General features: G+C 47.4%; 3 protein-coding genes across 4 annotated transcripts; all 3 read right to left on the bottom strand.

The window, feature by feature from the left end:
* Nucleotides 1-146: 146 nt before the first annotated feature.
* Nucleotides 147-1,972, bottom strand: LOC133893460 (small ribosomal subunit protein uS8z/uS8w-like). Its single transcript, XM_062334485.1, has 4 exons — nt 1,839-1,972; nt 749-892; nt 508-668; nt 147-420 (listed from the first exon to the last, which is right to left on the bottom strand). The coding sequence occupies exons 2-4, from the start codon at nt 879-881 to the stop codon at nt 322-324; spliced, it is 393 nt and encodes a 130-aa protein (XP_062190469.1). The 5' UTR covers nt 882-892; nt 1,839-1,972; the 3' UTR covers nt 147-321.
* Nucleotides 1,973-3,332: 1,360 nt separating this feature from the next.
* LOC133893370 (uncharacterized) lies at nt 3,333-4,820 on the bottom strand. The gene has a single exon (XM_062334372.1). The coding sequence runs from the start codon at nt 4,709-4,711 to the stop codon at nt 4,004-4,006; it is 708 nt and encodes a 235-aa protein (XP_062190356.1). The 5' UTR covers nt 4,712-4,820; the 3' UTR covers nt 3,333-4,003.
* A 1,044-nt stretch (nt 4,821-5,864) lies between these two features.
* LOC133893409 (monooxygenase 3) lies at nt 5,865-8,557 on the bottom strand. 2 transcript variants are annotated; one of them, XM_062334420.1, is made up of 5 exons: nt 8,211-8,557; nt 8,026-8,097; nt 7,220-7,382; nt 6,805-7,033; nt 5,865-6,545 (listed from the first exon to the last, which is right to left on the bottom strand). In XM_062334420.1, exons 1-5 carry the CDS (start codon nt 8,519-8,521, stop codon nt 6,013-6,015), a joined length of 1,308 nt encoding a protein of 435 aa, XP_062190404.1. In that variant the 5' UTR covers nt 8,522-8,557; the 3' UTR covers nt 5,865-6,012. The 2 variants fall into 2 exon arrangements, with proteins under 2 accessions (XP_062190404.1, XP_062190405.1); XM_062334421.1 differs by having other exon boundaries at nt 8,026-8,107; nt 8,211-8,350.
* Between the last annotated feature and the right edge of the window lie 12,550 nt (nt 8,558-21,107).

Raw genomic sequence — 21,107 nt, 5'->3', positions numbered from 1 at the left:
TTAACCTGTTTACCTGTTTATATGATACAGCTTCACAAAAACTCGTTCGAAGAACCAAACACACCCTAAGCATACGTCCATAAATATGACATCCTGAATAATTTGGCTCAGCGTGAACCCATAATATCATAGTTGACAAGATGAGAAGCCTCAAGACATGCATACAGCCATCTAAATTAAACAGAGGCCCAGCTCATACAATCCAAGTGCACAGTAGATTTCAGAATCTTAAATAAGCCAGCTCAGGCTATTCAGACAGTAAAAGACATAATAGTTCTTTGCAAAATCCTAGTACTTTCATACATTCCCACGTCCCACCAATCAGTAGAAGAAACCGAGAACCTTCCCTCCAACATTCTTCCGCCTTGCCTCCTCGTGGTCCATAATACCGGCAGAAGTTGTGAGCACGATGTACCCAAACTGAACATCAGGCAAGAGGAAGTACAAGTTAGCACAAGTATTCGCAATCCTTACAGTTCATGAAAGCAGTAAGGTTAATGCAATCACCTGCCGAGATGGTAGCAGCCTGGCGGTCCATCCCTCAATCTCTTTAACCCCAACATCAAAGCGAGGGCTAATGACGCCACATTTGTTGAGCCTTCCATTCAACTCAACCACAATCTTGCCCGCACGGTGGTCGTCCACGTACTCAAACTCGCCGATGTAACCTACAAAGGAGGACACCATTGAGGAACATATCCTCCACTAGAAGCAAAAATAAAACAAGAATGTGCAATTGAGAACTCACCATGACGCTGCATGACCAACAAGAACTTGATGATAACCTTGGACGACGGCCTGATCATGACCTGCCTTTTCCCCCTCTTCTCAGCATTGTACATGGACTTCAGCGCATCATTGAGCACACTGACTCTCACCATGCTGACCTTACCTGCAGAACAATAAACAAAATGTTTGTAAGGGCCATCCCCATGGTGGAGAGTGTAGGAAACGAGCATTTACATCGATCTAACACTATCGTCGGAACAAGTAATAACAGTATAAGCAACCATGTTGCTATATCAATGCAAAATGATGTATAGGTTGCTAATTCAACACGAACAAGACAAATATTATATTATTCATCTAAGAACAAAAAAAAACATCCACAGCTAGATTCAATTCATGTACAGAACTATAGATATGACATAGTATGATTCAGTATGCATGTGTAATGATGATACTGTATTACTGTAGAAGGAAATGGCAATAAATTTCTCTCTTGGACTACTCTGTTTTAATTTTAAGTTTTAAAACATCTTAATCACAGATCCGTACCATTGAAACTCGCCATAAGAAAGATAACAAAATGATCACAACGGAGCTAGCCCAATATATGAAAAATATAACAATAACACTAGATTATCCATGATCAACCTTCAGTGATTGCAAAGCAAGTAACTACTCATCACAATTATATATGTTTGTTCCATGGAACAAGATAGTACAGGCTGAATTTATGGTTCATCAACAACAGCCATCAACTAGGAATACACAATACTTGCATACACAATTCACCAAGATAACAGGTTTAAGCTCCCACTAAAGTCCCAAACAACATCCACTAAAGTCATCAACTTAACCCCCTGCCTTGATCAACAAGAACCAAATTCATGCCCAGTGCACCATCTAGTTAACCAGCATCAACCAAAATCCCCTACACAGTATGTGATCTGTCAGATAAGAGGGTCCAAGCCTCAAAAACAAATCCCCTGCACAGTATGCGATCTAACTAACCCCTGCTGCTCAATGCACCACCTAAGCATTACGGTTCTTACCACTACGCGTGCAAGAAGCCGGGAGAGGAGGGAGGGAGGGAGAGGGATCTGGAAACAGACCTCGAAGGACGCCGGGACCCTAACGAGGAGGGCGACGCGGCGGCGCGGGAGAGGAGAGGCAGGGCTAGGGTTTGGCGCAGCGCGACGCAGTGCTGGTTATAAGGGCGGCTGCGGGAGCGAGGGTTCCTTGCTAGCCGTCCGATCATGTGTGTAACTCACATCTCAGTTACACTGTAGCCGTCCGATAGTATGCACTGGTTAGATACTGGGATTTACCAACATTTCAAGGGCAAACCTAAGGCCTAAACAAAGGGATTAGCAGGTTAATTAACGTCGTGATAAATAAAGATGTGATAATTTACTCTTTTCTTATCTTTGCTTGTTTCCTCTTGTTTGATAGATTTTTTTCCCTTTCTATTCCTTCTTCGTTAGACACATCCCAAACCTGAATGGTGTTTTCCATTTCAGAATGGCAAATACCGTACATCAGGATCAGGGGGAAAGAAGATAGTGATAACCATTCCTTCCTGACACAACACAGTGACTAAATTTTTCCGATTTGATAAGCTCACTCTGGTGACGCTTCAAGATTGCAACTCGGAGCACCAGCAACTGGATCATCAGAAACAATTGCAGCCGATTGTTGCCACTGCTTATTGTGCTTCCAATGCGGCTCCAGACGTCTCGCCCTCTCGTGATATTCAGTCCAGTACATTGCTTATGTTCTAGATTTTTTTCTTATTACTGAATTACTGTTTTTCACTATCATCTAAGAGGCAGTATTATCTAGACACCCGTGCTCAATTTTTTTTTTCTGAATCGGATAGATCCGAGTCGAATTCTGACACTAGTGTTAAATTCCAAGTTGTATTTCGTGTGTCCAAAATTTTCTTTGTCGAATCAGACATCCGAATCCGAATCGAATACCCGACACTTATGTCCGTATCCAGGTACCACTTCTAAGAGGATCAAGTACTTGTTTGGTCTATTTGGTTCTCTCGTTATTAGACACATCTCAAAGTCAAAAGGCGTTTTCATTTCAGATGCGGGCAAACTCCATACACCAGGAAAAGAAACTGGGAGTCCGGGACAACTGATCATACAAATGAAACTAACACTTTATTCTCTCTTTTATTGATCTGAAAGTCATATACAGAAGAAAAGGATTACATTGAAATCTCGTCCTGAAGAATCACCTCCTAATCTGACCTAACACTAAACTAACACAGAACACAGCATTGTGCTGTTTTTATTGACTTCAAATCTTCAGAAACCCAGTAGTAGACTCTTTCACTGAGCTATCAGATACTCAAAGACCCTACACTAAAAACTAGGACTTTGGAATCTACTCTGGCGAGGAACAACCGATCGGACTCTAACACTGCAAGTAGAAGACTTTGCATTGCCACTCACTTTTATCCAAGAGGATCATAACTTGTTTCTCCTGTTTGGCAATTTCTTCATCAGACGCATCTCAAAGCAAAGGGGTTTACATTTCATATGGATGCAAACTCCACACACCAGAAAAAGAAAAGGGTGAGACAAGTAGACAACTGATCAAACAAATAGACCAACACTTTATTATCTCTCTATTGATCTGATAGTCTTACAGAGAAGTATTACATAGATATTCTCATACTGAATCACTTCCCAATCATACCAGAAACTAAACTAAGAGCACGGCATTGTGTTGTGCTCTTTTATTGACTTCAAATCCTGCAGAAGCAAGAACTAAACTAAGACTAAGCACAGCATTGTGTTGTGCCCTTTTATTGACTTCAAATCTTGCAGAAGCAAGAACTAAACTAAGACTGAGCACAGCATTGTGTTGTGCCCTTTTATTGACTTCAAATCTTGCAGAAGCAAGAACTCAACTAAGACTGAGCACAGCATTGTGTTGTGCCCTTTTATTGACTTCAAATCTTGCTTCCTAAACTAAGACTGGACACAGCATTGTGTCGTGCCCTTTTATTGACTTCAAACCACTGAGTTAACAGTCGCTCAAACACCATAGACTAAAACTATGACTTCAGCACTTAATCGGACTTCGACGCTGTCTATCTTCTCCACTCCGGCCAGTGGCCATCCTCGACTCAGACGACGGCCATCTTCTACTAGGAGCCTTGTACCTGCAGCAAAATAAACAGACAAGAACAAGCAGAAAGCAACTAAACAAGACCAATTAATTGAATTTCAATGCAGAATGGAGAATTCGAATCCTGATCCTAGTTAGCGACGACGGCTGGAGGCGTCAGGCAGGCCCGGACGTGGCGGCGCCCGTCCTCCCCTTCGTCCTCCTCCACCGCCGCCGCCGCCGTCCTCTTTCTGCCGCCGCAACTTTCGGGCGGCGCCAGGGGCGCCTGCTCCAGGACCCCACAGAACCACTCGAACTCCTCGCCGTCGACGAAGAGGCGGAAGTCGACGGCGCGGAGGAAGCGCTCCTCGAGGCCAGCCATCTCGCTCGCGCGGATCGCGCAATCCGAGCTGATCTCGAACACGATAGTCCACTTCTTGGGGAGGTTGTCGTCGGGGCCGCCGAATTTGGCGCCCAGGAAGAGAGCGACGGCCACGAGGCGGTGCGCGGTGGTCGTCTCGACGAGGATTCCCGCCTCCTGCGCGGCGGCGCTGCGCATGAAGCGGGTCAGGTAGATTCCCGCGAGCACGAAGGAAGTGCCATGGAGCCGGATCACGTGGCGGACGCTTTCGAGCTGGATGAACTTGTGGATCCGCTCCAAGAATTCTCCAATCGGGACGGTCGGGGTCGCGGCCGCGCCGCCGCGGAAGGCGCGGACGAGATCGGACTCGGCGGGTCGGGAGGCGGCGGCGGCGTAGCGGAGGACGTCGGCCTCCACGAGCGCGGCTAGGAGGGGGAGGGATCGAGGCGTCCCCCGCTCATCGTCGCGCAGGACGGGATGGTCGGCGGCGGCGGCCATGGCGGCGGCGGCGCGGGAGGGGCTAGGGTTTTGCGAGAGGAAGGGGATTAGGCTTCGACTGGATCGAGATTTGCGGTTGAGATGACAGCGTATGAGTACGCGTAGAGATACGGCGCTGAATAATACATGTATCCTATACGCGGAGGATACAGCGTATGTCGTACGCCAGGTGGAGTTTTTCCTTTCTTTTTCTTTATTTTCTATTTTTAATTTTTAATTTTTTTAGAGGACGACGTGGGTTTTCTTGGGCTGCTATTGGGCCGGATTCCAAGTCGAACCCGCCATGCAGATTGGCCCAGTTACTCGATTGAACCGAAAAAAATCAGCAAATTACCAAGTCTGAGAAGAAAAACCGCAAGGAATTAAAAAACCTCAAATTATAAATAAATTCCATAATTTTTAAAAAATATGAAAATAATTAGGTTAGATTGCATCACTCACGTAAAATTTAGAGTCACAATACCCCTGTTTTCAAATACTTATAAACTTTAACTTTTTTGTTCAATTTAAGTAACAACAACAATTTTTTAAATGCAAAAAATTAAAAAGAGGAGAAGAAATGAGTCTATTACGCAACTATTCTCTTGATTTAATTTTTATCCTGCAACTAAAAAACTGAATAGCTTGTCCACTAACTATCAAAACTAGGTCGTATTTTTACAGCCCCACATATCAACCCTTCTCTCTCACATTCACAAACCCCTCGCTCTATTTTTACAGCCCCACATGTCATGTGGGGGCTGGTTGAAACTAAGAGTCAGAGAGTGGAGGAGAAAGAGGTTATGTAATTATCACGTCGGACAAATTGATAATATCACTGTGACATAATCTAAAACCGCTATAAAACAACATGGGATGTCATATGACCTATGAAAATATGCTGAAAAAAAAATAAGAATGAAGATCCCATGGACCCCTTAAAATTTCAAAAAAAAAAAGTTGTAAAAACTCATAATAGCGATAAGCATATATTAATAAAAAAACAAATTGTTATTACAAGGTTTCTTTCGCAGCAGTAAAATGATATATGCCTTGTTTTCGGGCAAGATTCTGTCAAGATTGAAACTATTTCAAATTGATACTTAAAGCAGTCATATTTAAATTTGATTAAAACTAAATTAGCTGTCAAGATTTTGAAAAATTATATCTAAAATAATAATAAATTCGCAATGTCTAAATTTTATGGAGTCCATGCATGCCGTATATATATGTACATTATACAACAATTTGTGCTGGCTAATTATCGTAAACGATCGCAAATAATATAAGGACTATGGAGTCGCCCGCCCACAGCCTTTCGATCATGGCGACGCCGCTGCCGCCGGTTCAAGCAGGTCGCACTCGAAGTTGGTGTGCTCCAGGAACGGCCCCAGCCTGACGAGCCTCGGGATCACCACGCCGTCGCGCGCCGCGCACACCGCCGCGTTCTCCCACTGCACCAGCGCGCCGACGAGCCCCGCGCGCGCCGTCAGCGGGAACACGCGCGCCCACCGCTCCGCCTCGTACCCGCGCATCGCCGCTTCGACTCCGGCAGCGTCCGCGTCCGCGGCCGCGGCGAGGCGGCGCGCCAGGACGACGGCGTCCTCGAGCGCGCAGCACGCGCCCTGGCCGAGGTTGGGCGTCATAGGGTGCCACGCGTCGCCGGCCAGCACCACGCGGCTGCCCCTCGACGCCCGCGGGGCCAGCCCCGGCCAGAGCCACCTGTCCACGAGGGGCGTCCTCACGACGGCGCCCTCGGGCGTGCTTCGCATGACGGCGAGGAGGTCGGATGGCCAGCCGCGGACGAGGTCCAGCGCCTCGCTCTTGAGCGCTGCCGGGTCGGTGACCTTTGGCCCTGCCAAGAGCAACAGAACCGTGCCACTGTCAACTGGTGATGCCATTGCAGCTACCATCTTCGAATCAAGTCATGCTCGTGCACCAACGAATTCTTCACACTCTTGGTTTCAAAATTGCAAACATTTTCGTTTCTTTATTTTTCTTGGATCAAGGTCAATGCTAGACTGAGGAATCATAACATTTCTTGACTGCAATCACTGCTATTTGGATACATTAGATTGTAAAATGATGGTTCTGAACTTTAACACATACTATACCTGGATCTGGTCTATTGAAGCAGATGAACCAATAGACCTTGGTAGGGGATACCGGGACAAAGCCGGCACGGACCCCCCGGCCGTAGATGTAGTTCACCTTGGGCTCAAATGGTTGGCCGTCGGCGTACTCCGCGAGTCCCCGGAACGCCATGTGCCCGACGTATCGGGGCTCCGAAAAGCCCATCCACCTCGCGATCGGCGAGTTCACGCCGTCGCAGCCGATCACGATCTGTCACCATTGCTTTTGGGTGTCAAAATGGTGAAAGAGGTATCTATTTCTATCTGTTAACTGAATCCCTTCAGAATTCAAGAACAAAAACTCTGAACATTCCTACCTCAGTTTGCTTGAAAATCAAGCTTGTTCAATGGATCATGTTTGGAATCAAATCTTCCCAATGAAAATTTTTGCACTCACCTTTGCGAGAACCTGTCTCCCGTCTTCGAGTTCCAGCAGGGTGCCATCAGGACCTTGCTCTGCAATCGATTTCAGTTTCGATGAGAATGATATCGTGCCTGGTGGCAGCTTCGAAGCAAGCGTCTCGAGAAGAACTCTTCTCTCCACCGCACGCACTTCCTGTCTGTCACAAATGACAAGCAAAACAATCTCTCAATTACTTCAAGCCAATCACAATGTCGATCAAAACCAAGCACACATTTTGAGTATGCAGGCAGAACAGAAGCAGAAAACTGCATTGCCACTTATAACAGTATCATGACAACAATCGAAAGCTATCACAACCTTTGCGAAACTTTAGAATGCTAGTTGCATTCTTAACTGTAGTTGCAAGTTGTCAAACCTACAAGAGTTCAGTTCACTAACACTTTCATTGTCTCGACGTAAGATTGGTAGCCCATCATCAACAAGACATTTCACTTTTCGACGAACAAGGTAGGAGTGTGGTCAGCCTGAATCAGCTGAGTATTTGATGTTCCAATGCCCTGTAACATTGGTTCATCTGTGGTAGCCTATATAGAATTTTGGAAATGCTGCCTGCCTCACAGCGTGTTAAATTCCCTGATCCCCTATTATTCTGCATGCTGAACCTGTACCCTTTTTTTTGTCTAAAGAAAATTGTGAACCTGTACTTTGTTGCTTGTGTGTTTGGTTATTGAACCTGTACAATGGGTCGGAAAAGAAAAGGAAGAACAATATAGGAAGGAAGAACCAAGTTGTGTAAGTCAAGAAAGCTCAAATAGAGGTGCGGAGGAATATTTCAGTACCCGGGAGCTTCTTCCTCGAAGGAGAATTCGCGCAAATCCCGCCCGCCCGCCGCCGGCGATCGCATCCTCATCCTGCGCTCAGCTGGAACCTCACAATGCAGCTCAGAACACACAACGATCCATGAACGCAACAGAACAGTTGCTTGAATCGATATTCAAGTTTGGCATAAGAGTAACGCACACACCCCTGGATGCGGAGGTACTTGGCGCGGAGCTCGTCGGCGACGCCGATGGAGTCCAGCACGCGCCACCCGTTCTTGAACAGCGTCAGGGACGTTCCGCCGGCGCGCAGGGTCGCGCCCTGCTCCAGCACGGCGGCCGCCACGCCGAGCCGGCGCAGGGCGAGCGCCGTGGCCAGACCCGCCACGCCCGCGCCCACGATGACGATACCCTCCTCCGGTCGCAGCGAGGCGGCCACGGCACTGCGGCGGTGGCGGCGGCGAGGAGACGAGTACGAGCGAAGCAGAGGGTAGGAGAGGGAGGCAGCCAATGCCATGGCAACGGCAGTTGTTTCTTGGGCAGTAATTGGAGAGTTGGCGCCATATGACTGTTGTGAGAGTTCCAGGTTTGGAAACCTGGAGGATTTGGAGCCACATGTTCCTGAACAAAAGTAAGAGAGCAGGCACAGGCCACATCCACACATGACTTCAGCATCAGAAATTTGGTGTAATACCCTGAAAATTCATGAAAAAAAACGTTGACCGCGGACAGCAGAAGTGGCAAATTTTCGATCTTTTATTTCGTTGCTTGGATGGACAATCGGAGACTATGAATGTGAAGATCTTGTTGATTCCGTTTTACTATCTAACGTTCTATTTGTATGCTCGATGAAACCGTAACGAGCCAAATAAAATTAGATTATTGGATGAGAGAAAAAAAAAGATAAGGCTTCAGTGGGATGGCTCCCAACCATCCGCCTGACCGCCCCCATCCGCCCACCTCTCACACCCCCACCCTCCAACCCTAGCTGCTCACCGCCTGCCACCAGCTCTGTTGCCACCGTTGATTGTAGCTCGTTGGCCGCATGGCTGCGCCGCTGGCCAATGAGTGAGGGGGGGGGGGGGGTAGAGGAAGAAGGAAGGGTCGTCCGACAACAAGAAGGAAGAAAGAGAGAAAGGGGGAACAAAAGAAGAACGAAAGAAAAGAAAAGAAAAGAAAGAGGAAGAAGTAGAATGAAGAGGAACAAGAGAAGAAGAAGGAAAGAAGGGGGCTTTCGGGGGAAACATCGAATCCATCGTCGATTCAAGTTTATCATAGCAAAGGTGACTTCTAATTAGTCCTTATATGCTTATGGACAGTTGGGAACGGTCGATTCCGTCGACGAAGTAATGTTTTGGTCGACTTGTTACGTACAGTGACTTAGTTTTGAATTTGAGGCCATCGGTGTTAAATTCGGCCATAAGCCTAAAATGAAAGTAGTAGGTCTCGTCGCTCTCTTTTTGGATGGTGCTAGTCTTGTTCGAATCGGATAAGCAGATTAGGAATACTTGGTAAAATAGTATGTTTCCTGTTGTGCTTTAGTTCAAGCTTTTGTTTTGGTTCTTCAGTCCTCGACCTAGCTAGAGGAGAATCCCACCCATCGCCATGCTACTTAAGCGGTAGATGTTTCTCTGTTGTTTTCGTTATCGCTTTGTATGCGGGGTTCCCGGGCGTAGGTGCGTGTCTCTGTTTGCTTTTGTTATTGTGACATTTTGGTGCTAATTTATACACTTGTTTATGTGCTGTTGCTTCAGGATGCAGCTAGTTCTCGCCTTCATGGTCGGTGAAGGCAAGTGAATATAGCGGATGGCTACACTTTAACTTATTATTTAGTTATCTCCATCTTTTAATTGCCATACTTACTAATAGTTTATTAAATAAAATGTGAATGTGTTACTTACTTTCTGTATGTTGAAGATTGGATGATTTTCCCTGGATTAAGAGGTAAAGAAAGTGTGGGTTAGGTCTTCTCTCTTTACAGTTGTTTATATCCTTGTACGCGAAGCATGACATATATGCTTATGTTGGAAATTATGTCTTTCAATTATGCTTGAATTTATTGCCTTAATATTTACTTTTCTGAAGTTTACTTGAATTCTTGAATTAAGACATGAAGTAAGTGAGATTTGTCGCTTTGAAGTTATAATGTGCAATGTTGGAAGTTATGTTGTTTCCTATGTATGAACATGTCATATATATGCATCTCATGTATTGGAAGTTATGTCGTTGTCTTATGGCCGTAACTGTACTGGTACATCGCTCTACGTTGCTCATGTAAGGAGTACATCTCACACCCTTACATTACCCATGGAGGGGTAAGGGTGAGGAAGAGCATGACATATATATGCATTCATATGAAAGACTTTACTTTAATTGCATTGACATCATTCTTATATTGAAAAGAAGTCTTTAATATCGTATTAGATGAAACTAATATGTTGAATCATAGCTAACGAATGATATTATATGGTTGTTGTTGCTTTGTCAGGCTTAATTATTGTCAGGGGATAATCCTTGATAATGAATCCGGAGTGTACTGGACGACGAGTACGTTGATCTATGTTTCTTATGGCTGGATCGTATGAACACAATAATGTGAGAATTTTATCCAAGTTCAGACCTCCTGTGGGATAATATCCCTACGTCTTGTGTATTTTTTTATGAGTGGGATAAACTTGTTACAGAATGTTTCTGTGTCTTTTTACAAGTCGAGTCCTCCCCCTTTATATATCATGAGAAAATATGTACATACGAACAGATTGTATCAAATTCTGTAGCAGACCTACCCTGATGAAGCCAACTACCCCTAGCCCATCATGATGCCGGATAGGCATGCTCGCTCCACTCTGGTCATCATGCACTTCTTGTCCCATCACCAAACACTGTCACGCTCACTGGTCAGGCCATCCCGTAGCATTAAATGCTACAAGATGGGTCATTATTTCACCACGCCTACCCACAACCTTGCTCGCCGAAAGGGAGTGCTTGGGGAAGGAAAACACTCAAGTGGATGGCATTAAATGCGTCCTGACAGGTTAGGTAAATACCTGCACAGTGCTGGTCGCAAGGTTTCCATCTGCAACCAAGGGGCTGGTTGCATGGGCCCCGCCATGGTCGTGCGATGAGGCCATGGTCTTGAAAATATCTACTACCGGTTGACGTTTGGTCATGTGAGGCCCGCCTCGTGGGGCACCCCCTTATCTATTACACCGATAGTAGCTCCCAAGCTCCATTATGAATATGGTGGACTGAGTGGTTTGCCGTGACAACCCGTGGTCGCTATACGCTGTGCGGTCATGGTTGAGTCTGGTCGCACCACTTGGGTCCCAGGTGAGCATAAGTTCGCCCAGGGTGATCATTGACACATCCCTCTTTCGTGGTCGACTTAGGAAACCACATCTCGAGGGGAGGTTAAATGCTCAAAGAGATAGATATATATATAGATAGATAGATAGAGAGAGAGAGAACGTTGGAGAGAGAAAAGTTAATTATCGCCAGACCCGAGGGAATTTTGGTTGCCCATGCGCAGCCTTTCAAATTTCGAGCAGACCGGACTCCGCGATGGTTGAGATATCGCAGTGGCCCTTTAAATTGGAGCGCTTATAGTTCCCCACGAATCCTTTCATTGCCTCCCTTAGCCTCCAAGCCTTCGTGCTCATAGCCCTTCATCTCTGTCTCCGTCCTTGCCCTCGCAACATCTTCCACCATTGTTCGATGGCGCGCACCAGCAGTGAGCCCACCTTCCCCAGATCCAAGTGCAACATGGCGAGGTTGCGGCAAATGCACGATGGTGGCATGTTCACCTATCGCCTGACCTTGAGGTACCACTCCAGGGAGAGTGTGCCGGATCCTCGCCCGGGGGAGATTGTCATGTTCATCTTGTTTTTCTTGGCTGTCCTCGTGCTGCCCTTCTCCGAGCTCTTCACCACCGTTATCTCATTCTACGACATCTGCCATCTCCATCTCAACCCCAATTCCATTCTCATGCTGAGCATTTTCACTCATCTATGTGAAAACTTCATCGAGATCGAGCTGTGCCTCGACCTCTTTTGGTTCTTCTGCACTTGTTGGTCGGTGATTAGACTGGCCAACGAAAGCTGCAGGTTCCGCCTCTTTGACGGCTCCGGGGAATCCTACATTGAGATGTGCCTCAAGTTGTCTTGATTAGGTCGGAGGAAGGAGTGGTTCTACCTTGTGTCAGACAACTTCTTGGACAACCTATGAGCGCTGAGAGCACTAGCGTAGCACAGGTCATGAACAACTGGGGGAGTTCTCCCATGACTACCTCGGAGCTACTGACCCTGGCCAAGCGGGTTGGCCAGCTCTGAGCGGCCAGGCTGACGGGGCCGGACGTCGTCTATAACTTCATGAAGCACCAATTGTTCCCCTTGCAGAGGTGAGCACACCTGATGTTTCTGTACTCTAGAATGAACGATGTCACCCAGGAGAGCTTCACAGGTAACCCTGCTGTTGTTTCCTTGTTGTCGCCTCTTTAGATATGTGTGCGACTTCTCACATCTCCTAATTTGTCTAGATCTTAATAACGATACCATCGACTCATGGGTCCGAAGCCTGATGTCGGCTGCCCTGAGGAAAGATGGTCCTTCGGCCGGTGCACTTGCGCGGTGTGATCTCACCTCATCGGAGAGATCACTGCTTAAAAGGGTAAGCTTGGCATTTCCAAAATTCTCGCCCTTGAACCTTTTGATGAGTTAGGTTTTCACAGTTGGCGCCAGTGCAAGGTCTCCCCAAGGTCGACGTTCTGCGCTTGATCGTTGACGAGGTCCTGGAGGTCTCTGATCAAGCCACCTTAGGGAGAGAAATTCACCATGACCTCCATCCCGGTGCCCAGCAGAGCACGACCTCGCCTACTCCTAACTCACCTTGTCACGCCTTCGACATGTCTGGTAGCGGCAATAGCCAGACTGCTCTGAGCCGAACATCAACCACAAGAGGAGGTCTTGCGAGTAGTGCCAGCCTGCAAGGGAGTGACCAGCCTCACCTTGAGCTAGCCGGGGGTGACCAGATCACTACTCCCCATGCCTCCATGCAAGGGAAGAAGAGACAGGCGGAGGATTCAGCTTCCACGGAAGCGTCCAAATGGGCCCGTGGGACAACGACCGCCTGCGGCTCATCAATAGAGATGACCTCCTCGCTAGGTCAACTCAGTGGCTCCTCGAGGACGAGATTGTGCTCACCACTCTGACCATGCAGTAACTCCTCCGGTTAGGCATAGATACTTTGAGTTCTTTCTTGACTCTGCCATTTGTTGTCATTGCAGGTCCTCTATCCTAGTCGCAACTCCTCCAACGCCTTGGCTGGATGTTCTATCCCCCGAGCCATCAGTGGCCCTGACACCAGAAGTACTAGTCGTGACCCCCACGCCTACAGAGCCTACTGTGGAGCCTGCTTCTACCTCCAACCTGCTCTCCCTGGACGCTAGCCTCTCTGCCTCCATTAGCAAACTGATCACTGAGAAGGGGGTGGCAGACTGCAGGTGCGCCAAGCAAGAGAGGCTAGTGGCCGAAGAAAATGAGGCGAGGTGCACGCTTTAGCTGGAGAACGCTGCGCTTCAACAGGAGAAGGCAACACTCGTCACTTGGCACTCGAAGCTGATAGAGGATGAGCAAATGACATGGCTTTCTTCGGGATGCCTGGCAATGTGGGGCCCCCTGAGGAGCATCAGGCTGGAAGCCATCGAGCCAAAGGAAGAAACTATGCAGGGCTGGGTCTACACCATCGGCGTCCTAGCAGAGAAGTTCACCTAGCTCCCGGGCATCCTGGCGGCAAGGGTAGCGAAGGACGTGGTGACGGTGGCAAAAGCTAAGGCATGGTATGTTCTTCAGTGCTACCACTGTCACGACCCCAATTTCAACCTCAAGGTCAACTGGGAGGGGGTCGTGACTGCTAGTCCTGAAGTTGAGGTGAGGCTGCAGGCGGAGTGCAAAAGGGCGGTGGAGCATGTAGGCTCTCTCTTCCGGGTGGAGACCACCGAAGAGTAAATATCAAACCGTAACTTGGCTTGTATCATACCTGAATGATGTTTTTCATTTCTTTGATGGGCTTGTGTTGTCGATGTGGTCGTAGTGCTTCTGCGTTGATCGTACCTTCTGCTCGCTTTGAGCCCTCGACCACTCTCATCGATGACTTCCTCGACTAGCGTAGTTAGGAAATGGTGACCGAGTGTGAACTTAGTTTTGCAGTTGAGTGAGAGAACCTGTAGAGCGATCCTTGAGGTGCGCCAGTCTTACCACATGCTAAGTCACGTGTAGTCTTAGGCTTGTCGAGTAAGACCCGACTAGCTGACTCTTGCATGTTTTGTGACATGTTTCTTCGACCAGCTGGTCGGGAAGAACTACTCGCGGTGTAAAGGGACTTAGAGCGGATGACAAGGGAAAACAACCAGCGGCAGGTGTATTTCTATGATTGCCTTAGTCGGATGTTTACCCACTTCGACTCACTACTTCGGTCCGTCGGTGTTCAAGTTTGCCCCACTCCTAGAGACACTGTGACTGGTCATATCGACTGGCTCTTGGCGGCCTTTGAGGAGGCCAATGTACTTGAGCAGAGGCTTCGTGAGATAGTTGGTGACCACCTTTTTAAGTCGGAATCTACGGCGCCTATCTTTCCCTTGCCTGCGTCAGAGAGCACTTCCCCGACCTCGACCTTGTTCCGACCGTCTCTAAAGGCTTCGCTGGTGCCCGAAAGACTACGGAGGAGATCCACAATCTTGCGCACATATTTCTTTTCACAGCTCGCTCCCTCCTTTGGACCGTCTAGTTCGAACCGCTGAGAGGCATTTTCGGATCTTGGGGATACTAAATAGATTATTAGAACCAGCCCCTGGGCAGTACCCAGGCGGTCACTTTGTAATAAAAGGACCATCTTTTATATAAATTTTCCCTGTGTTCATGTGGTGAGCAGGATTGTTACCTCTAGAGGGGATCAAGGCTTTCCGTACCGCTCGCTAGCTAGGTTTGTGGTGCCTAGGACAACCCTTAACACGACAAGCCCTTCGGTGGCGATCAGCGCTTGATCCGAGTTAGTACTTATGGCCTTGTGGTTGTTATCCCTCAGCCACCCATAACCCTAACATTATGTGAGTGGCAATTTTCAACCGTTCCCACTGATTAGGTATTCACCATATGAGCAAACAGGCAAAATAAACTAACAGCGTAAAGGAATCCTAAACTGTTCTAGCCGCCAACCGTCTAGTCGGTAGAAGGGCTGCCAACCAGGTGGTCTTACCTCTAAATCGGAAAAAGTTACAATCCAACGGGAGACCATTCTTGTGTGGGAGATCCTGCAAAATAGAGTATCTGGTCTTTGAATCAGAAAAACTTACAAGCCGAGGGCAATTCGGTCTTGTCCTGGGAGATCTTGCAAAATAGAACAAAAAGGCTCGTGCTCGAGCAACCCTATACATAGAACTTGTGCAGCTGGTTTATGTTCCATGAATTGTACAATTCACAGTCATCCTCCATGGCCGGCTTGACCGCACCAGGTTTAGTAACTTCGACCACTGTGCAGGGTCATTCCCACTTGGGGGAGAGCTTGTTCTGACCTGCCTTATTTTGTATTTTCCTGAGGATGAGGTCGCCTACAACCTGGGTCTGCTCCCACACCTTGCGGTCATGGTAGTGCATGAGGGTTTGTTGGTATCGGGCTGCTCGAATTAGAGCACGATAGTGGAACTATTCGAAGACTTATGTCATCCTCCTGTCGAGCCACCTAGTCATCATCCGAGTATGTGGTTACTCGAGGAGACTAGAGGGTGATCTCGGAGGGGAGCATTGCTTCAGCGCCAAAGACCAGGAAGAATAGAGTTTCGACCGTTGCTCTGCTGGGGGTCGTTCGTAGCGACCAGAGTACTATGGGGATCCACCCAACATCTTGAATAGCTTTGTAGCCGATAAAAAAAACCGAGTTTTAACCCCTTGCAATATCATTCCATTTTCCCTTTTAACTTTCCCATTGCTCCGGGCGTGCGCCACCAACACGTAGCATACTTTGGTCCCGATCTCTTTGCAGTAGTCTCTAAAAGCACTATAGATGAACTGAATCCCGTTGTCTATAATTATACGATTTATACTGCCAAACTGCATTACCAGCCCTCGTATGAACTTGATCGCTGCAGCGGCGATGATCTTCCTTACGGGCTCTGCTTCGATCCACTTAGTGAATTTGTCGACTACCACTAATAGAAATTCAAAGCCGCCAGGGGCCTTAGGGAATGATACCACAATATCGAGCCTCCAGATAGCGAAAGGCTAAGAGAGCGGTATGGTTTGCAGTGCTTGAGCTAGTAGGTTGGTCTATCGGCCATGGTACTGACGTGGCTCGCACCGTTTCACCACCTGATAAGCATCCTGGAGGGTCGTGGACCAATAAAATCCTTACCGAAATGCTTTTCTAACCAGAGTGCTACCACGTTTGCCTCCATGGATATAAAAGAGTAACACACTTCCCTCTTCCTGAGTAATGCACTTCAGTAAAAGGTCGTTGCTCCCCATGCGGTAGAGGCATCCCTCTACCTGAGAGTATCTACGGCCTTGTTGTGTGACCTTTTATGCTAACACATCAGTGTTAGATATCGCTCGATTATGAAGGTATGCCAAGATCTGATCCATCCAGGTCGTACCTGAATCAAACTAGGCGACCACATGATGGCCGCCCAAGGACTGCACCAAAGGAGGCGTTGCCTCCAAAGGCATTACCTTAGGTGCTCCGTTTCCAAGTGGAGCATCCCCTACACCTTGGCCTGAGACTGTGGTGGATGGATGTGTGAGTCTTTCTTCAAAGACTTTGATTGGGACAGGTGCGCGAGAAGAAGCTAAACGGGTTAGCTCATCGGCGAGGATATTATCCTTACGCAGGACATGCTTAACCTCAAAATCGATAAATGTCACTCTAACCTTCTCACTTCAGTGAGTTATGCATCATTGTCGGGTCAGAGCATTGAAACTCATTTTGCACTTGGTTTACGACCAATAGTGAGTCCCCTTTTGCTAGCAGGCATTTTATACCAAGTGCGGAGGCTGCTCTCATTCCTAACAAGAGGCCCTCATATTCTACAACATTTTTAGTGGCATGAAAACATAATTGAGGGTGTCGCCGATAGGTTAGGTCAAGACCACTCCAGCCCTCACTCCTTTTAGCGTGAATGACGCGTTGAAGTGCATGATCCAGTGCTCTTCGGCCTTTGGTTGGAGTTCCTACTCTGGCTCAAAAGATGACCACTTAGCCACAAAGTTGACCAGCGTCTGGGACTTGATAGTCGTTCAGGGGTCAAACTAAACATCAAACTCCTAGAGCTCTACTGCCCACTTTGCTATTCTTCTTGCTGAATCCCTACTGTGGAGAATTTCCCTAATTGGGATCGAGGAGATTATGTTGATTTTGTGGGCCTATAAGTAGTGTCTGAGCTTGTGAGAGGCTATTAGCATGGCGTACAACAACTTCTATGTCTATGGGTACGGAGCCTTTGCATCGTGTAGGACTTCACTGACGTAGTACACTGGTCGCTGAAGACCTTCACGTTCGACGATCAGGACTGCGCTCATGACATGTGGGGTAGCTGCAACATAGAGCAAGAGCTTCTTGTCTGATCGAGGAACAGTTAGTATGGGAGGGGAAGAAATGTACCTTTTGAGATCTTAGAAGGCCGCCTTTGCTTATGGCGTCCAAAGGAAGTGGTCATTTTTCTTCAGGAGCGTAAAGAGTGGCAGCCCTTTCTCTCTCATCCTTGAGATGAACCTGCTCAAGGACGTCACACACCCTGTCAGTTTTTGAACTTCCTTGGTGGCCAGCTTTTCGACCATATTTTGGTCTCTGACCCTCCTCTGGAATGCTATGACCATGGATTTGCCCATGATTTTTGGAAGGTATTCTAGCATTTGGTGAAACATCGGATGTAATCTCAAAGCGACTCGCCTTGTCGTTGCCTAACCTGGTACAGGTCATCTTCGATACCTAGCCAAGCGTCGGTTCACTAGAAGTTAGCGATGAACTTGTCGCATAAGTCTTCCTAGGAATGAACCGACCCACGGGGGAGGTTCATGAGCCATGACCAAAGTGAACTGGTCAGGGTGGTTAGAAAATAGTTTAGCATGACCTTCTCGTCGCCTCCCGCGGACTGCACCATGGTGGTATAGATCTGCAGGAACTCCTCTAAGTTGGTCGAGCCATCGTACTTTTCGGCTAGGATCGCCCAGAACTTGTTCGGCCAGCACACCTCTTGCAGCCGGGCAGAGAAAGTGTTACACGCTGTCCCGTTACGGGGAGCTGCTCGTTGATGGGCAGCTTCATGTGATCGGGGAGAGAGCCGATGGTCTCGTGGCCCTAGCGAGGGGAAGGCGACTGGCAGGGCCGCTTGCCCTTTTCTTGCTCTCGTCGAGCGCGATCCTCTTATTTTCGGGTGGCCCTCTAGCCTCAGATTATGTCATGGTGGTCTACGAGTGGACTATCCCGACGTGGTAGGGGGCTCCTCGTACTCCTTGTTACTGAGGGAGCACGGGTTCCCTCCTGTTGTGGAGCCCGCTGCGAATCCCCTCGACCACCACCTCAACCACTCCTTGTGGTGGACGAGGGGGTGTCTACCACAGACTGGCACCAGGCGGTCTCTACCAAGAGGGTGAGATCGTGCAACCATAGTACTACCGGTGAACCCTCCAGTACCATCACCGACGGGTGGCTAAGAAGTACTCGCGCAGTTTGCAAGTTCTGCGTGGGGTTCATGGTCTCGTAGTCGAGCTGCTGACCACGATGCGGCGAGACATCGTGAAGGGGGGAGCCCCTGGCGCTCGTGTTCCGTGTGCGGTGCGACAACCTTGAAGATGACACCTCCAAGGTCTCAATCTTAGGCGGGCGCTCCTCCATGTGGTGTTACAATTGCTGGGGCAATACAGAACCACCTCCGTGCCTGGCGTCGGGCTAGTTTTCCTCTTGGCCTACGGTCTGGGGCTCACCTCCAGTTCCCATGACACGAGCATTGTTGTTGTCCCCCATTGCATGGGCCACCATGCAAACTTCCCGTTCGGTCTTAGAATCCTCAAACTCTGGCTCGGTGTCCCAAGCTTGGAGCACACCAGGCTCATCTGGGTCATACCCCATGACGAAAACCTCGTGACGGCTAGGGTCCTCGAGACGGGAGTCTGTAGCTGTCATGGATCTAGACATGGGTAGCCCAACGATAGTCTCTAAATCTGCACAAAAAAAAACACGAAAAACACGCACCTACCTAGCACGCCAACTGTCAAGGGATAATCCCTGACAATGAATTCGGGGTGTACCGGACGACGGACAGATTGATCTACATTTCTGTTGCTGGATTGTATGAACACAAGAATGTGGGGATTTTTATCCATGTTCAGGCCTCCTGTGGGAAAATAGTCTTACGTCCTGTGTATTTTCTTATGAGTTGAATGAACTTGTTACATAATGTTTTTCTGTCTCTTTACAAGTCGGGTCCTTCCCCCTTTATATACCAGGGGAAAAGGTGTACGTACAAACGAACTGTGCCAAACTTTGTGGTAGACCTACCCCTGACGAAGCCAACTACCCCTAACCCATCATGACCTCAAATAGGCATGCCCGCTATGCTTTGGGCATCTTGTATGTCCTATCCCATCACCGAATGTTGTTACGCTCACCAACCAGACCATCTCGTATCATTACATACTACGGAACGGGTCACTGCTTCACCACGCCAGCCTACGACCTCACTTGCCGAAAAGGAGTGCATGGGGGAAGGAAAACACTCGAGTGAATAGCATTAAATGCGTCCTGACAAGTTAGGTAAATACCTGCCCCGCGACCAGGGTTTCCATCTGCGACTAGGGGGCTGGTGTCATGGGCCCCGCCATGGTCGCGCGATGAGGCCATGGTCTTAAAAATATCTACTACCGGTTGATATTTGGCAGTATGGGGCCCGTCTCGTGGGATATCTCCTTATCTATTACACTTACAATTATGTTTTTCAGTTATTATCAACCTGTTCAGCTTATTATCTTTGTTAAAGATAAATGTTTAATCAACTGTAACTTAATAGCTTGTTAAAGCAATTGACTTGCTGAGATTTTCGGATTCACCCTTGCTATCTTTCTAGGTGCGTCTTGAGGTGATGTCAAGCATGCGAGATGAGTAGCAGCACGAATTTTGCACAAATAATCTCCACTTGTTGTCTTTCTTTTAGGTTGTAATATCAGTTTGGTGTCTCTTAGTTGTATTGTATGTTTATCTCGTTGTGGTATGGATGTATGATCAAGACTTGTTTCTTGTTTTGCTAGGATGAATAATTTTGTTAGTGTGATAATATATTTATCTCTTTGTGTGTGGTAATTGGTCAGTTGTACCTCTAGTTTCATGAGAGATGCTGCTAAAATTTTTATTATTCGACAAACTCGAATATAGGTTAGTAACGCTCCGGTCCTATGGTGGTCCTGAGGTGTTATATTTGGCCCTGTTATTTCAGAAGCTTTCTTGAACGATTTCAAGGTCTAAAGTGAACCCTACGTACTTGATATCCTATTCTGATGAAACCTGATTGACCCCTATCTCACATCCAAGCTGTTCTCCATTTCGATATCTCGTGACTGTACTTGGTCTTATTTAGATGATTGATTTGAACCATCTATTTCAAAAGGTAATATGAAAAACCGGAGCAAAATTTAGTTTTTCGCTTTCTAACAGATTCGTGTGACAAAATGGAGTATCTTCTGAACCACCAGCGTTCTTATGAATTCTGTCGCTAACGTATGTCTCTCAATATGAAACTGAAACCGTCAAAATTTCTGATATATCCAAAATATTCTGTTTTTCTTTACAATGTCTGATCCACATCTTATCGACTTGACTTCCGCAAAAGACCTTGTACTAGTGTTTCAACACTACTGTTTGAATCAAGAAAAGATCACTCTTTCAAAAAAGTGAAGAAAAGAAACTAGGCAGTCATACTTGGTGACCAGCAAACTCAAAACTGTTGAAGAATGACACAAGTCTTGGAATTTTGTATCACATTGGTTGTTACGTTCACAATGCATCGAGCAATGCAGGATCCGCAAGCTTCAAACGGTTAAAGCAAATGAAATTAAAACGATATGACA

Source organism: Phragmites australis, chromosome 15, assembly GCF_958298935.1.
Source record: "Phragmites australis chromosome 15, lpPhrAust1.1, whole genome shotgun sequence".
Taxonomy (NCBI): Eukaryota; Viridiplantae; Streptophyta; class Magnoliopsida; order Poales; family Poaceae; genus Phragmites; species Phragmites australis.
This window is presented reverse-complemented; position numbering and strand designations above follow the sequence as displayed.

What these genes read in the sequence shown, in the direction of transcription:
- LOC133893460 (XM_062334485.1), bottom strand. Translation starts at nt 881, where the DNA reads ATGGTGAGAGTCAGTGTGCTCAATGATGCGCTGAAGTCCATGTACAAT. An exon ending in GTTGGTCATGCAGCGTCATG is followed by an intron (nt 669 to 748) that starts GTGAGTTCTCAA and finishes CCTCCTTTGTAG; the next exon opens with GTTACATCGGCGAGTTTGAG. An exon ending in GGCTGCTACCATCTCGGCAG is followed by an intron (nt 421 to 507) that starts GTGATTGCATTA and finishes CCTGATGTTCAG; the next exon opens with TTTGGGTACATCGTGCTCAC.
- LOC133893370 (XM_062334372.1), bottom strand. Translation starts at nt 4,711, where the DNA reads ATGGCCGCCGCCGCCGACCATCCCGTCCTGCGCGACGATGAGCGGGGG.
- LOC133893409 (XM_062334420.1), bottom strand. Translation starts at nt 8,521, where the DNA reads ATGGCATTGGCTGCCTCCCTCTCCTACCCTCTGCTTCGCTCGTACTCG. An exon ending in AAGTACCTCCGCATCCAGGG is followed by an intron (nt 8,098 to 8,210) that starts GTGTGTGCGTTA and finishes AGCTGAGCGCAG; the next exon opens with GATGAGGATGCGATCGCCGG. An exon ending in CTTCAATAGACCAGATCCAG is followed by an intron (nt 6,546 to 6,804) that starts GTATAGTATGTG and finishes TGCTCTTGGCAG; the next exon opens with GGCCAAAGGTCACCGACCCG.